The sequence below is a fragment of the Delphinapterus leucas genome, chromosome 1 (genome assembly GCF_059928025.1).
Source record: "Delphinapterus leucas isolate spDelLeu-1000000601 "Yukka" chromosome 1, BTC_Dleu_Yukka2, whole genome shotgun sequence".
Classification (NCBI taxonomy): domain Eukaryota; kingdom Metazoa; phylum Chordata; class Mammalia; order Artiodactyla; family Monodontidae; genus Delphinapterus; species Delphinapterus leucas.
The window spans coordinates 28,144,397-28,159,558 of NC_143129.1; the positions used below are offsets into that span (position 1 = coordinate 28,144,397).

Below are 15,162 nucleotides of genomic sequence, written 5' to 3' on the forward strand. Positions count from 1 at the left end.
GAATGTAAAATAATATCGTTACCCCCAAGGAACATATACCCTAGTGGTAGAGGGAAATCGATTCTTACCAGATGTATAAGGAACATAGGTAGGAGTGTAGACAAATGGAAGTGTGACACTGGGGAATCTGGAAAACCACATTCGAGGTTAAGGGACTAGCCTGCTCAGAGGTAAGAAAGCACCTGGTGTGTCTGGGGAACAGTGATTGCTCAGTGTTCTTGGATGTGGGGTTCTCAGATAGAAGGGAGCAGAGATGGGGTTGACAGCTGGGGATCAGGTATGGAGGGTCTGAAATGATTTGATAGAAAGTTGGAGTTAATTTATTCCGTAGGAGAGGGATACCTCTCAGAAGTTTTGAGGAGGAAAGTGGCAGTGCCTGATCCGAGTTTTAGGAAGGTGGCCCTCACAGCCGTGGGAAGGCTGGGTTGGAGGGTGAAACTTTGAGGACGAAATCCAGTTAGGAAGTTCTGATGAAATTCCAGGTGGAGAGACTGGAGGCTTGAAGTTGGAAGTTGGAATGGAGAGAGAAGGAGAGGGTTTGGAGAGGTAAACTGGACATGCCTTGGCCAGTAATTGGATGCAGGAGGTGAGGGAGAGGGAGTGTCTAGGCTGGGTGGCTGGGAGGTGACCAAGAGCGGGGCGCAGGCTGAGGGAGGAAATAAGACGATTCAGTTACATAACAAAGTCCTTCTATGTAAAGGTAACCTACTAAAATCTGAATTTAGAGAGAAGTCAAATAGAAACATAATGCTGTTGAAATGTATCGCCTACCCACTCAGAGACTTTCCACGCTTACCTCCTCTGGTATCCACAACAAACGGGTGCTTTGGGGTTGCCTCTCCCTGTTTCACACACAGGTTACAAAGACTCACAAAGGTTACGTCATGGCCCAGAATCACTCAGCTGGGATATGGCAGGGCCACCTCTCTATGGATTGCAGGCTGTGTCCTTGTCACCTAGGGGCTGCTCTTCTCCTTCTAAAATGAATTTATCCCGAGGTCCTTCAAATAGTGTGTTGTCAATCCAAGGTATCAGAAATGTGGTTAATTTACAAAACTTTGATTGGTACACTGCTTCTTAGGGCTATCACTCCTCCAAAAGGGAGGGCGGGAGAGCCAGCCGTGTCCTTAAACTTGGAACGTTTCCGTGTAAAAGAAGGGAGTGACTGCAGTCTCCTTGCCAGTAGGGAGCTTGTCTTACTTTTTTGAATCCCTGACAGGGTCTAGCCTAGTTCTGGTAATTTGTTAAGTACTCAGAAAATGAAAGAAAAAGGAGTGAGGAGGGCAAATGTCCTTTAAAAAATAAGAGTCCTGATTTCCCTGGTGGTCCAGTGGTTAAGACTCAGCGCTTCTACTGCAGGGGGCGCGGGTTCAATCCCTGGTCTGAATGCTGCATGGTGCGGCCACAAAAAAAAAAAAAAAAGAAGAAGAAGAAGAAAAGAAAAAATAAAAATCAGAGTCCTTGAAACCCCTCTATTTCATTTCCGCTTCCCCCTCCTTTCCAAAGGTCCAGCCGAGCGATGTTTCTAGTGCAGATAAAGCCCCCTCTGCCCTAGCTCCCAGTTTGCTTAAGTACAAGTAGAACCGCAGAACTTTTGTTCAGTACCTGTTCTTTGAGATTTTTTGGACCCATCACCTCACGCAATTGTCACAACAGCCCTTTGGAGTAGGCAGTTTCAGTCCCATATTGCAGATGAGAAAGTTGAGCCTCGGAGAGGTTAACAGTTGACGCGAGGAATCTCAGTCTGGTGACGGGTGGGCCTCAGGGCCCTGGCCCTGTCCACTGGGCCACTCAGCCACCCTGCCACCCCTTCCTCCACTTAATGAGGCCTCCTGGGAACAAGGCCACAGCAAAAGCAAATAGGTTGTGAAATCTGCTCCTGGGCAGAGGAGAGGTGAGTGGCCTGGAGGGCTGAGACCTGGCAGATGTCATTGAATCTGGCTTGCGGTTTCCTCTCTGCGTAGCATGGATGACAGATAATGTCAGTGCAATCCTTTGAAGCAGGTGAAGAGGGATCTGAAATACCAGCTCTGTGAGTTGCTACGTTACAGGGATGCTCTTCAAAGCCGATGTGATTAAGCCCGTCAGACCGCTCGTCCGGTCCTCGCTCTCACTCGAGGATCACGGCCTGTCCCAGAGCCTCACAGGAGCCATTAATTTGCACCCGGCCTCCTGATTCCATTACCAGACTGACAAAAAGAACAGCCCGCTGCGCGATTTCAGCTGCACTTTGTTCTCTGGCTTTGAATGAGGCCCTGGCTGAGGCCCTGGGGGCAGCCATCTGGTGAGGGCCAGAGGGACGGCCTCAGGGACAGGACTTGCCTCCTACCTGACCACTTCCCAAGGTCTCACACAGCGCAGTGGGAGAGTTTCTCTCCTTCCGGAAGCAAGGCCGGTTCACGTTGAGCTGAGGTGATGCTTTGAAGAAGGCGAAGTCTGCATTCACCTCTCTCCTCCCACTGCTCTTAGGTTTACCCAGTTTCCCTCGGGGGCTGCTCTCTCCCCGCGATGGCCAATATTCTGTTCGCTGTGCTGGGTCCTTACATCAAGAAGAAAATGACCTGTAAACTACTCCACACTCAAGTGGGAATATGATGTCCCTCCCAGAGTATTCAGGATTCTAAAAGGGGGTCTGGGCGGAGGATAACCCAAAAGTAATTAATGTTTAATCCAAATAATTAATGTTCATGGTAGAGTTGTGGTACAGCGACACCAGGCAGCGGATATGCAACTGACATCAACCCGCGCCTGTGCCCCTACTGGCAACGCAGATCCATACACATTGTGGGCCTCCCTCCGCTACCCCCTCACCCCACCAACCCACATCCCTGGAGAAAGGAGGCTCTTCCTGGTATCTCCCAGGTACCGCCATGGGGCACGTTTTCCTTCTGTCAGAGCAGCTGTGTGTGAGGTGTACCTGATACTGGTGGATCTGAGTATTTGGGCGTTACTACCTGCTAGAAGACAGTGGCTGAGCGACTTTTTTAGCAGTGCCTGGGCTGTAATTTGGGCAGTGATTCTGGCAGAAGGCAGACAGCTGCTTAGCAGAGATTCCTCGGATTGGAAGTCTGGCATCAGGGGGACTCAGCCCAGACGACTTCAGATGTCCTGTCCAAGCCTCAGAGCCAATGATGCCGTGCGCTTTCTCTGCAGGTACTTCCACTGTCCGGCAGATAGCTCCGAATTAGCCTACGACCCGCCGGTGGTCATGAACGCAGACACCTTGAGTTACTGTCAGAAGGAGGCCTGGTGTAAGCTGGCCTTCTATCTCCTCTCCTTCTTCTACTACCTTTACTGGTGAGTTTCTGCCCCTTCTTGTGGGTTTGACTCCTGCAGCAAATGGAGAAAATTTCCGGCTTTTGCAGGTAGGAGTCCCAGCCTGTCAAGGATGCTGCCAGCCACCTAACTGGTTCAGGAGAAAGAGCTTCTGTGTAAAGAAGTGGGAGGGGTGGAAGGTCCTGCTGGAGGCCTCGCTGGCTGATAGGAACATCCTTTGGGCTACATGGTGAACACACATTCTGCCAACCCCTCTTAGGAGATTATTGGTGAGGTGCACTTGGTGACTCCTTCCCCATGCAAGGGGCACCCTGTCCCCAGCAACTCCACAGCTCAGACGCTCAGGTCACCTGTGGCCCCGGATACATAGCCCCAGCAACTCCACAGCTCAGACGCTCAGGTCACCTGTGGCCCCGGATACATAGCCTCGTTGCCCCCTAGTCTGTGTGAAAGCAGTCTTGGGGACCACAACAGAGACCCCCCTGTGGCAGTCAATGCTTCACAAATGGGCATGTTGGGCCATTAAGTGCTTATACTTACAATTCTCCTAATATTATGTAACGCCATTCTGATTAAATAAAACATGCTGGCTTTGTAATTCTGTTTCAGGAATCTCCCCTCTTTTCACCCCTTTATTCAGAACATTCTAACTAAGCAGATAGCTGTAAACAGACTGTCTCGTGGCTTGATACCCAAGACAGTGTCTTTTCTGAAAATGTCTCTCCTCCTTCCTGTTCCTCTTTGGGCTCATCTCTGGGGTGTCTCACCTGTCACCTTGCTCTCCTGTCGCTACCTGCACCAGACCATGCTACCTCCAGGTACCCCAGCACTGTCTCCAAGTGGCCGGGCGGCCAGTAGCCGGGTGAGGAAGCGGAGGCTGGGGATGTTAGACGGGTTCAGGTTAGGCTGGGGCAGCATGGGAAGCAGCCGCATTTATCCAGCATTTAAAAACGAGCCATCCTTCGAGCAAAGAGCGCGATATGTATGTTCAGTGTATGAGCTAAAGGCTACCATTATCTGCACGTTAGCAGTGAGGAAACCTCGTCCGAGACGTCAGATAATTTTCCCACGGTCACAGCTCAGAGTGACACAGTGAGAAGTCCCTGTCAGGTCCTGTCCCAAAGACTGAGCTCTTAACTGCTGGCTGTCTTAGGAAACCTCTAGAAAAGGCTTTATCGAAGTGTGGTCCTTGGACCTCCTGCATCAGAATCAGGGGTTGAGGAGGGCGTGCTTCCTAACAGTGCAGATTCCTGGGCTTAGACCTGCTGGTTCAGAATTTTGGGGTTGCTGCCTGGGTCCACCTCGTCTCCCCTCTGCATCCCCAGGATCCAGAAGACTCAGACGCCCCGAGTCTTCTCCTATAACCCTCAGGGCTGTAACTTCCTCTGGAATAATTCGGCCCTGGAGGGGATTCGGAATATTCTACCACATTCTTGTTGGAGTCAAGGGTTGGTTCAGGCTCAGGGTGACCCCTTCCCTCCTCTTCCTGGATGGAGTGTCCTGGGACAATGCCTGCTTCAATTTGCAAGGAGCCTGAGGGCCTCCGAAGCCTCTCCGGGGCTGGGGCTTTCTGAGGTGCCCAGCAGATTGGCCCAAGTCTCCCTGATCTAAATCTGAACTTTCTAGCAACTAAAGCTTTCTCGGGCTGCTTCCTGCCACGGGCAACCCTCATGGGCTTAGCGATTTGGCACCTTGCGCTAACAAGGAGGTTCACTTTCTTCCCCGGAGTGTGCCCAGCCTCTTTGCGGGGCTGCACACAGCTCCTCTGCTGACTCATAGGCTGAGGGGCCTGCCCCCAGAGACAGCATTGCCCCTCCTCAAAGCCAGCAGAATAAGGGCAGTGCTTTCCCTGGCTCCTGCCCCATTAGCCTGGGATCCTCTTTAGTCTGGGTGGAGACTGAGGCAGATCAAGCTTCCTCATTTCAGTTTTGTTGCAGCATCTGCTGGAGCCTAAGGCGCCGGAGGGAACACGGCCTAGGAGTCACAGGAATTTACGGATAGAGAGCTCCTCTGCTCTCTGTCTGCCGGGCTGTGGTGGCCATATTGGGGCTCCTGCCCGTTAGATGACTGTGATCATCCTGTAACTGATTATGTTCCAGGCATTCTGTTCAGTTTGGCGCTGCCTTTATGTTACATGTGTTAATTACTTTGTTTCCAAAACAAAATGGGTATCAATTGCTCCTCCCGCCTCAGCTGGGACCCTGGGTGGCAGGGTTGAGCCTGACGTCTTGGAGCTCTTCAGGGTTCCTCAAAGATCCTGTTTCTCCCACCTCAGGGGCTCCCAGCCCCTTAGATCCAGGCTTGTGAAGAGCCAGGACTCTCAGCCCAGGCCACTCTTATAGGGACGGAAGGGGACCCACGTGCATGGAGAGCTGCCTCTGAGCTGAGCACAATAATAGAGACTCAAGTGACAGCAGCTGGGAACCCTATAAAGGTGGGGTTTGTGTTTTACAGTTTGAGGTTCCTGAGGGGTTCCTAAGGACCTCATGGAGATTAAGAAATGTGTCCGAGGTCCTACCGGATAGTTAGCAAAGTATCTGGCCCCGGATTCTGGGCTGTCTTCCCACTGTGCTGTGCGAAGCATCCCAGCGTCCAGCGCCACCCGCTTCTCAGGTTGCCTTGTGGACCAGGAGACGTTTGCAGGTTTCATGGGATGGGGATTACTTAATACTAATACTGATGCTAATATTAAAACTAAAAATAATAGAAGCTGGTTAGTCTAGTGTGGATTCTGCCTGCTCAATATAAAGATCTTTTCAAATTAAGGGTGTAAACCAGGATGATATTATCTGCCTACGTGGTACCACCCTCCTATCCATTTACTCTGGATCATGCCTGCGTCCCCTCCTGTTCATTTCTCTCACTCAGATTAGGTTATTTATGGTTAACTTGATGGCAGAGGCCTCAACTGTTTCATTCCCCTCTGTATCTGCAGTGCCCTGGCCAGCGCCCGGCACACAGTAGGTGCTCACTAAACCCTTGTTTGCGCTACAGCTTAGCCGTACACTCCCTCGAGGCAGGGGCTGCACACTCGCCATTGTTTCCCGGCACCAAGAATGGCGCCTGGCCCGCAGGAGGCGCTCAATAAATATCGAGTGAATGAGCGAAATGAAAGTGAGTAGACAAATACAGTGAAGCTGCGTGTTACAATGGAAAGAGCACTGGCTTTGGTGTTGGGACGTGGCTCCTAGCCTTGCGTTGTGACCTTGAGCAATCCACTTTTCAGCTGACCCCCGTACTTCCCCATGTTGAATAAGACTCCTCTAGCGCCAGGCCTGGCCAGTGAGGCTCTGTGTCCATGAGGTGCATCAAGTCCTCAAAGGCAGAACTTCAGCTACTCAGAGGGGCTTGTCCGGGCTTCACAGCTGGAGAGGGTTAGAAGTAAAACACTTTAGTTTCTCGCCTTTGGTTTTGTTTCTTAGATTATCCTTTCTTCTCTCTATATTGTGAAAAGGTGGTTGTTTTTCTTTCTGCCAAATGGATAGAGTGTATATTTTGGTGTGGAACATTCTTCATTGTTGCAGAATTAGCCTGCAGCCCTTTCTAAGAGCACAGGGATACGTGACACCCTCCTTGGTAGTGCTGGGGCTCCACCTTAGGACACAGGCTCGTAATGCATGTTTAATGCCTGGGCTCTGTTAGAAAAAGTAGGGCCAGGGAGTTACCCAATTAAGAATTCATCCAGTTCGTGTGCCCAGAGGGCCTGTGTTCACACAAAAGACCTTACAATAGTCATGCTCATCATTTCCCTAGCACTGCCGTATCATCCACCATAATCTGGGAGCCCCCGGACACAGCCATGTGGCAGCTGGTGGCACAAAGAATCCACTGCACCCCTCCCACCCCTGGGGACCTGCCCTGCGATTGCAGGAAAGAGGAATAATGGCCACGATAATCATCCTGATGAGAATAATGATAGCAATCACATCTCTCATCCAAGGAACACAGTATGGTCTCGTAACAACGTTTAGTCCAGCATTGTGGGAAGTGGTAGGGGAAAGAGTCCGGGGAGTAGATAAGATGCTCTCGTGACAGGAATGAGAAAGAAGCAAGGGGTCTGGCTTTTGGAAGGTGCCTCTTTTGAGGGCCGTCTGAGGTCTTTTGTGGGCTCCCACTAATGCCTTCTTTTCCTCTTCTTTCTGCATCCAGCATGATCTACACTTTAGTGAGCTCTTAACTCAAAGACCACGCGCGTCCTCAGAGACTGGGATGGGAGAGGCCCGAGGCTGTGCAGTCCACTTCTGCTGGTGATGGGAGAAGGGACCAGTGTGGGGATGTGACAGACAGAGACGGGCGGACACTCTGAATCGGGAGCCGGAAGCATGCAGCAGCCAGCGGCCGAGTGCGCACCTGTTGTCACCCTGTGTGTCAGTCTTTGGCGTTCACACCCCACACTCGGGCTGTAGATCCCTTCTGAGCAGCGGGGGCACGAGGGGTGACGAAACGCGAAACCTCTTCTGAGCGAGAATTGCGGCTTCCTGAATCCACTTTATTGAATGGCTCCCTGAAGTTCACACTGCGTTCCTGGGCCGTGGGCGTGGAGGCTGGATGGCTGGCAGGTGCCTGCTAAGGAACAGCGTGACCCAGGGTCAAGGCTGTATCTGTGGGACTGATTGAAGTCCTCAAGGACGTCACCCGCTACCTGACACTCTCGTGTTTCTTCCAAGCCCTGGCCACGCCCTTCACTTCAATGGGAGGGGCCTGGAAGGTGTGCAGACTTGCCTTGGGCTATAACCAGCCCTGAGCCTGCAGGGGTGTCTATTTTCCTGCTGTGCTTTGTAAGAGCCCAGCTTAGGATGTTAGTGACATCACAAGCTGAATTTGGGACAGTACGTTGGTAAAGAGTTATGGCCAAAGTCAGGGCTTGGGGGTGGTGAGATGGGAAGCGGGGAATCATAGGAAAAAATGATTTTTTAAAACACTGATGACATGTTCAAGGTGTTATTTCTTCACCACCACAAACTGTATTCTTCTGTTGTCATCCCAAACTATCACAGAGTCGCTGAATGCAAATCAATTGGTCAACACTAGTCAAAGCTACTGACTTTTAAGGCTCCCAAAACAACTCTGAGGCCAGAAAAAGCTGGAGTGGCAGCTCTGTACTGTGGGCATCCGGCAGCCGAGAAGTGAGACGACATAATTATAGCTTCATTTATGATGCTGCATCATTCGTGCTGTTCGGTTCAACACAAGGACATTAGCTCATTTAGAATTTTCCATTCGACATTCTCTCCTTTTTGGGTAGGAGTTGTACTCGGGGGTTGTAAATAATGACAAGGCTGAGATTTTTATTATGTTTAAATTGGGCACCATGATTCTGACCTTATTCCCCAAACTTCCCTTCTTTTCTTCTGTTTGACATACACAGGCTATTTATACATATACCAGCTTCCACCTGAAGTCCGTGACTCAGGTTTATGAATGGTGTTTGTGTAACACATGTGCTGTGTTTAAAACGCAGCGACCACTTGAGTGTCTCGCCTACCTGGCTGTCTCATTTAAACGCGTTACAGGCTGGCTTCATCTCCATATGGATGGTAAACTGGTAGGTAGACAAAGAGAAGTTTCCAAAAAGCATTTTCCTTCTACAACTTCTACCGAAATCAAAATGTAGACTTCTGCTCTGAGGTTGAAGGTATGGAACCGGAGGATTCAAGGCAATATTTTGGGGAGCAGGCTTCCCCTTGGCCAATACCCACCGTCCTGGCCGAGTAACTGTGGTTGCGGTGGAGAGTTTCCTTTAGGGCTGGTTGGCTCCGTCTTTGACTCCATTCCTGAGACAACCAGCCACCTTCATCCAGAGAAGCCAGCTCTGGGTTCCAGGCTGCAGGCAGCAAAGCTAATCCCACCGCCATCTTGAAAATGCAACTGAAGTCAGAGGGTAAATGGCCCATGTTACTTCTCACCACGGAGCTGTTGTTTGTTTTTATACTTTGCCTCCTTCCAAAAAGATTTGAAGTGGCTTATAATAGCAGGCACAAGTATGCAAAGACTGTTAAAATGGAAATAGGAAATCCAAACTTAAAAAGTAGGAGGACACAGAGATACTGACTTCCTGAGGTACTCTACTGGGGATTGAGCATTAAATTTGATATCATTTCTCTTAACAGTAAATAATGGCAATTCACATTTACACAGCGCTTTTCAGATTGCTTTTGTATCTCATTTGACTTTCCTCACCATCCTGTGAAGTTGATACTATTCATTTTCTCATTTTCTAAGTGAGGAAGCTGAGGTTCAGAGAGGGTAAGTGACTTACCTATAGTCACACAGCAGTCCCAGACCCGCCTTTGAACCCAGATTGTCTGACCTTAAAAACCCCATTTTCTTCCGTTTTAAACAGAGCACACGTGTTACACAAACACCATTCATAGACCTGAGTCACAGACTTCATATGGAAGCTGGTACACTGAAGAGCTGACAAAGTAGCTTAGAGTTCTGTTAAGGTTTGATTAGCATTAACTTTTTGAGAGAAAGAGAGTATTTTAAAAAGAGAGTTATAGAGAAAGTATATCTTCCTTCAGGTGCTAGCCTCAGTCTTGCTTTATTGTGGGAGGTTCTTCTCTAAGGCGGTCCTCTAAAAGCTTTAAAGGTGTCAAGTGTCTCTTGGGCAGTTCTTATGTTTATGACAGAGAAACATCCAAATATTTCTCTCCCCCGAGTTGTGACTGGGAGATAATTCCAGTGGTTGTTGGGAGTTTGAGCCAATTTTCAATTGCTGGGAGAAGCTAATTATGATGATAAGAATCAGAGTAATGCGCACAGTTGGTGGAGCCGTGTTGTGTACCAGGATTTATGCCAGGACCTCTTCCAACTCTCACAATGATCCTACAAGGCAGGTTGCGTATTCTCACCCCCAATTTACAGGTCAGAAAAACAGGGAGGCTCAGGACGGATGAGTCTTCCCTGGATGAATCAGCCAGACCAGAGCTCGAGGCTACAAATAAATGGCCAAATAATAACAATAGCTAAAATTGAGGTGTTGGGCATTATTCTATACGTTTTGTGTGCTTTTGTCTGATCCTCATAACAATGCCATGACGTCGATATTATCTCCGCTTTATAGATGAAGAAAGTCCCAGAATATGAGTTACTTGCAGAGACCCAGAGCTAGTAAGGGGTCCGTATATAGCTACAGCTGGAATTTAGCCCCAGGTCTGCCTTTTCACACATAACTTTTTCCTTCTTGGATATCTTTGTTGCTCATTGTTTGTCCCACAGAAATGACCGAAGGGAGGAAGGGGAGTGAAGCAGGAGATACAGCACCCTGGATAAATCACAAAGTGAATATTACCCTTGGGTGATGGAGAGCTCATCCTACCAAGCATGTATGTGGGCATCAAGGGGGGGGGCACACACATTATGTGAGGGTGGCACTGGTGGCCTGGTTCCCATTGCCTTAGGGAGGCAGAGTGGATAGGCTTGGCATGACTGTGCCCAAAGGGTCAGAGCGGAATCGGGGGGGGGGGGACTAAATTTACTTTTCACTTCATTAATGAAGTGAACGATGGCACCCACTACTCTGACTTGCTATAAAGATTAAATGAGTTCACATTTGCAGAGAACTTAGAAGAGCGCCCTCACATGGTAAGCATTAACTCTTTGTAGGAGGTGAACCTTCCTTTCCATCCTTATTCTGCCCGGTGCCCACCCAGGGCAGGGTCCTCTGTTGGGAGGGAAGTCACCTGGCCATGTGGGAAGGGAGTGAAGACCCTGGACTCTGCTACCCCCCTGATGTTTTCATCTGTAGTGTCCTGAGTGGAGGTCATGCTGGGACATGGCACCTCTTTTCAATGCCATGTTCTCTGGCCAAACATGATAACAACTGCTGTTGAGTACTCGCCCTATGCCAGGTGCTGTACAAAGCATTTGACGTGCAAGGTCTCATTTAATCCCCACAGCGATGCTATGAGGTAGGCACTCTCCTGTCTCCAATGTATAGTTGAAAAACTAAGGCTTATAGAAGTTAAACAAATGAGCAAGTGTCACAATTCCTAGGAAGTCATGGAGCCTAGACTCCAGCCGAAGTCTAGCCTTGACTATTTGTTCATTCCTGTAAGGGAGGGCAATGGGATGTGAGAAAGAGGAGAAAAGGGGATGGAGAAGGGAGAACAGGAGAGGCACTGCCGGGAAGTGTGGGTTTGCTCACCTCACAGGTTTCACAGCAAACAAGTCCCCTTAAATGACTTTGTAATCAGAAGCATTTGCACTATGGGATCTTGTACAAGTTTCTTAAACTTTCCGAGACTCAGCTTTCCCATCTATAAAATAGGAGGTAATAATACCTCCATTTCAGTGAGGTTGTGGTAAAGTGATTATGTACATAGAGTTTGTACAGAGAGCCTGTCTTGTACTGGATGCTCAGTAGATCTTGGTCCTTAGAGCTCTGTCTACTCCCCCTCCCTTCACAGAGTTGAAGGGATGATTATGTCGCATAAAATGGTAAAACGCTTCTCATAGTAGCACATGGCAAGATTCAATGAATCTCAGCTTCCTTCCTCCCCTCCCTCCATCCTGGGGGCGGACCTGGGTAACAGAGCTCAGCCCTCTCAAGCAAATCTCCCCTCTGCTTCCTATTTTTAGGCTTGGTAATTGCACCAATGTTGAATAAAATTGCCACGGTTATGACAGTTTTTTTCTCCTACGTAAGAGAGAATGCAGCCAACAAAATGCTTTGACAACAATGAATTGCACTCAGGCTGTGTCACTGCACAGATCCATTTCATAACCTTCTCTTTTCCTGGACTTGGGCTGCTCTATTCCAAACCGTGCTCTGGTAAATGAAGTTTAGATCTCAACGCTGCCTCTGCTGCTGAGGCTTAGGCAGAAGGCTGTCATCACTGTAGGTGTTCGAGGAGGCATCTTGGAACGTGCCCCGTGACTTGCCTCATCCAGGCAGAGGGAAGCGTGAGCCGAGCAGAGAAGTGATGCTTCAGGACACAGCCAGGCGTTTCTAGGGAAAGATGGGAAAGGTTTTTGCTTCATTCGGCCCGCATTTTCTTCCTCCTCAGCTAGTAGTGTGCTCAAGCTGGCTCATACAGGCTTATGAGAGCCAATCATTAAATTTTGCTAAGTGGGATTTTTGCACAATGGTTGTTAAACACAGCTATTATTAAAACCGGTTATGTAAGCTTACAATTATATTAATTAAATTAAAACAAAGATAACGTATAGTCGAAAGTCATCACCTCCTAATTATTGTATTACGTTTTGCTGTGATCTGTGCTCTTGAGGCTATGTCTATCGTATCTACGGTAGAAACTCTGTATAACAGTGCCCTACTGTGTACCTCCTCCCATCTTTATGTTCAGTGGTGTCCCATTGATAGCTTGAAATCGGCCATGCTGGGAGTATCTACACCACAGAAAATGGCAAATGCTACAGATGAGACCCCTCCCTCTCCTTTACCCTCCCCTTCTGGTGCTAGTTGTTAAACATTCACTAGTACACCTTGTTCACATTTACCAGTAAACACTGTTCCCAGCTCTGGCACACTGTCGGGCTACACTGGGAGCCAGTGACCAGAGTGGCACCTGGGACCAGTACCCCTGAAGGCTTGGGCACCAGAACCCACTGTTCACCACCCTGAAGGAGCCACTGCCATCGTGGCCAGAACGGCCACCCACCCACAGCGGTGACGCCAGCAGTACTGCCACTTAAGCTCTTTTTGTCCCCTAGAGGTGATAGGAAAGGAGACTTACAGTTTTGTGCACCACGAGGGCTTGGGCTTGGAGATGATATAAGTGCAGCACACGCTGCTGAGCGTGAACCTACTGTTGTACTTTGACCCTAGACTCACTACCCTTGAATTAACTTGGGGACCATCATTCTTCCTGTAGGATGGGTCTCTTCCCAGGAGGCTTCCATTGCCTCTAGTCTGGATGCTGGGGGAATACAGACTGCACTCTGCTATGTTCCCACCTCCTAATGTGGTTTAAGGATGAGTAAGATAAGCCTGTAAGGTGCCTGGTGCTGTGCTTTGCACACAATAAAAACTCAGTAACCCTTGCTCTGCTCATCCTTTCTCTGCTCGGCTTTACAGGCTGTTCACAGTATGGGTGGCCCCTCCCAGCCAGCCTACAGGGACCATTCTTCTGCATGCGCTCTCTCCTCCAAAAGCCAGTCTCCTGGTTGGGCCCCTGGTACCTCAGGGGATAGACGCACAGCTTTTGGTTTAGAGACCCAACAGTCGGAGGTTGTTTTGTTTCCTGGAATGACTACCTCATGGCCAGGGAGAGAGACTAAAATGCCATGGCAGTGTTTCTGTTCAAATGTCGTAACAGGGGTCTGAGTAGTAAACCCCATCTGTCCTTTTCAGAAATGCTTAGCACATGAGAAAAGCAACATCATCTTTCTGGTAGGAGTAACTTCTGACATTTTAGAGCAGGAGAAGTAGGGAAAAGGAGAAACCAGTTAAATACCAGTCCCCACATTAAATTATAAAGGAGCACATCCATGAAGCCCCCATGACTGGGATAGTCTGTCTTGAACACATCAATGAAAGCAGCAGGGTAGCACTAGAGGCTTCCGGGGAAATGTTGTTGGCTAGTGGCATCAGAGGACGGGTCTTGTGATGCTGTTCTTATTTTCCCAAATTGAGAGTAAGTTTGATGTTGAGGAAATCTTCTAGACTCTACAAGGTACAGAGATCCCTCTCAGTGGGGTGCAGACCACAGCATAATTTAATGCCTGGCAGATGGGACAGATCCCCAAGGGACCGCTTGGAACCCTGCACCCTGGGCAACCAGTCTTTAAAATTAGCGGTTCTTTGTATTAATCAATATTTCATGATTAGATTCAAATAGCTATTCCACAAGATCTAGACCTTACCTAACATGGTTACAAATGCAGTGGAAAACTTAACAGGAAAGACGCAAAAGCAGCTCTAGCTAAAATAAGAAAAATGAGGCCTGATCACATTCTTCATTTGAGACACAAGCCACCTGGGTCTAGGTTACTGGGGACCCCCACTGCACATTTCAGCCTTACAGTTTGGGGGAGCCCAGCCCCAGCCAGACACACATGTTCAGCGCCAGTTGGATTATAATACTTTCTAGGGAGCTAAACAGAGGGAACCCAAGAGTGCTGGTTCATGGATTAGCAGCAGCCTGCAAAGTGGAAGGTTGTCCTGAAAGGGGTGCTGTGGGGCTTTGCACTTGACCCTGTCCTGTTTGACATTTATTTTCAGTAACCTTCATGTGAAGGCAACAGATCAACTCTGGGATGAGTGGGTCCAGAGCAGGGCATCTAGAATCCATTTCACAGGACTAGGCAGAGAAGCTTCAAGAAGACTGCGCAGGGTGCTTCTGCACATGGTCCTGAGCTCAGGGGTCGGCAGCATGGCTCTGCACCAGGAGCTCTGGTCTGAAGGGCTGGTGTGAGGCCTCTGCCCATGACTCCCTGTGAGCAAGTGAAACTAGATGAAGCACAAAGGGAAAGAAAAAAGGGGCTCCGATAATCATGGGGACCTTGGGAAGCTAGAAATAAGAGAAGCCAGAAGAGCTGCTATACATGAAAGAAGAGGTGAAGCAAATGCTTACCTGACTCAAGGGTTTATCCTGTATGGGACTCACTGTGCTTCATGGACTTCGGTGACTATTTCCTTTCCCATGTTTAGCCGTGTGGATGACAGGGTCTTGGTGCTCCGGCTGGGTGTCAGGCCTGTGCCTCTGAGGTGGGAGAGCCGGGTTCAGGACATTGGTCGACCAGAGACCACCCGGCTCCACATAATATCCAACAGCGAAAGCTCTCCCAGAGATCTCCATCTCAATGCTAAGACCCAGCTCCACTCAACGACCAGCAAGGTACCGGGCTCGACACCCTATCCCAAACAACTAGCAAGACAGGAACACAACACCACACATTAGCAGAGAGGCTGCCTAAAAT

The 15,162-nt window shown here is 49.2% G+C and overlaps 1 protein-coding gene across 1 annotated transcript in view; it reads left to right on the top strand.

The window, feature by feature from the left end:
- Positions 1–3,390, top strand: part of CNIH3 (cornichon family AMPA receptor auxiliary protein 3) — a 113,791-nt gene extending 110,401 nt beyond the window's left edge. Inside the window, exon 5 of the mRNA XM_089918632.1 lies at positions 3,154–3,390. Within this exon, the coding sequence (XP_089774758.1) occupies positions 3,154–3,301 (148 nt within the window). The 3' untranslated portion in view covers positions 3,302–3,390. The remainder of the gene's footprint in view (positions 1–3,153) is intronic.
- The last annotated feature ends 11,772 nt before the right edge of the window (positions 3,391–15,162 follow it).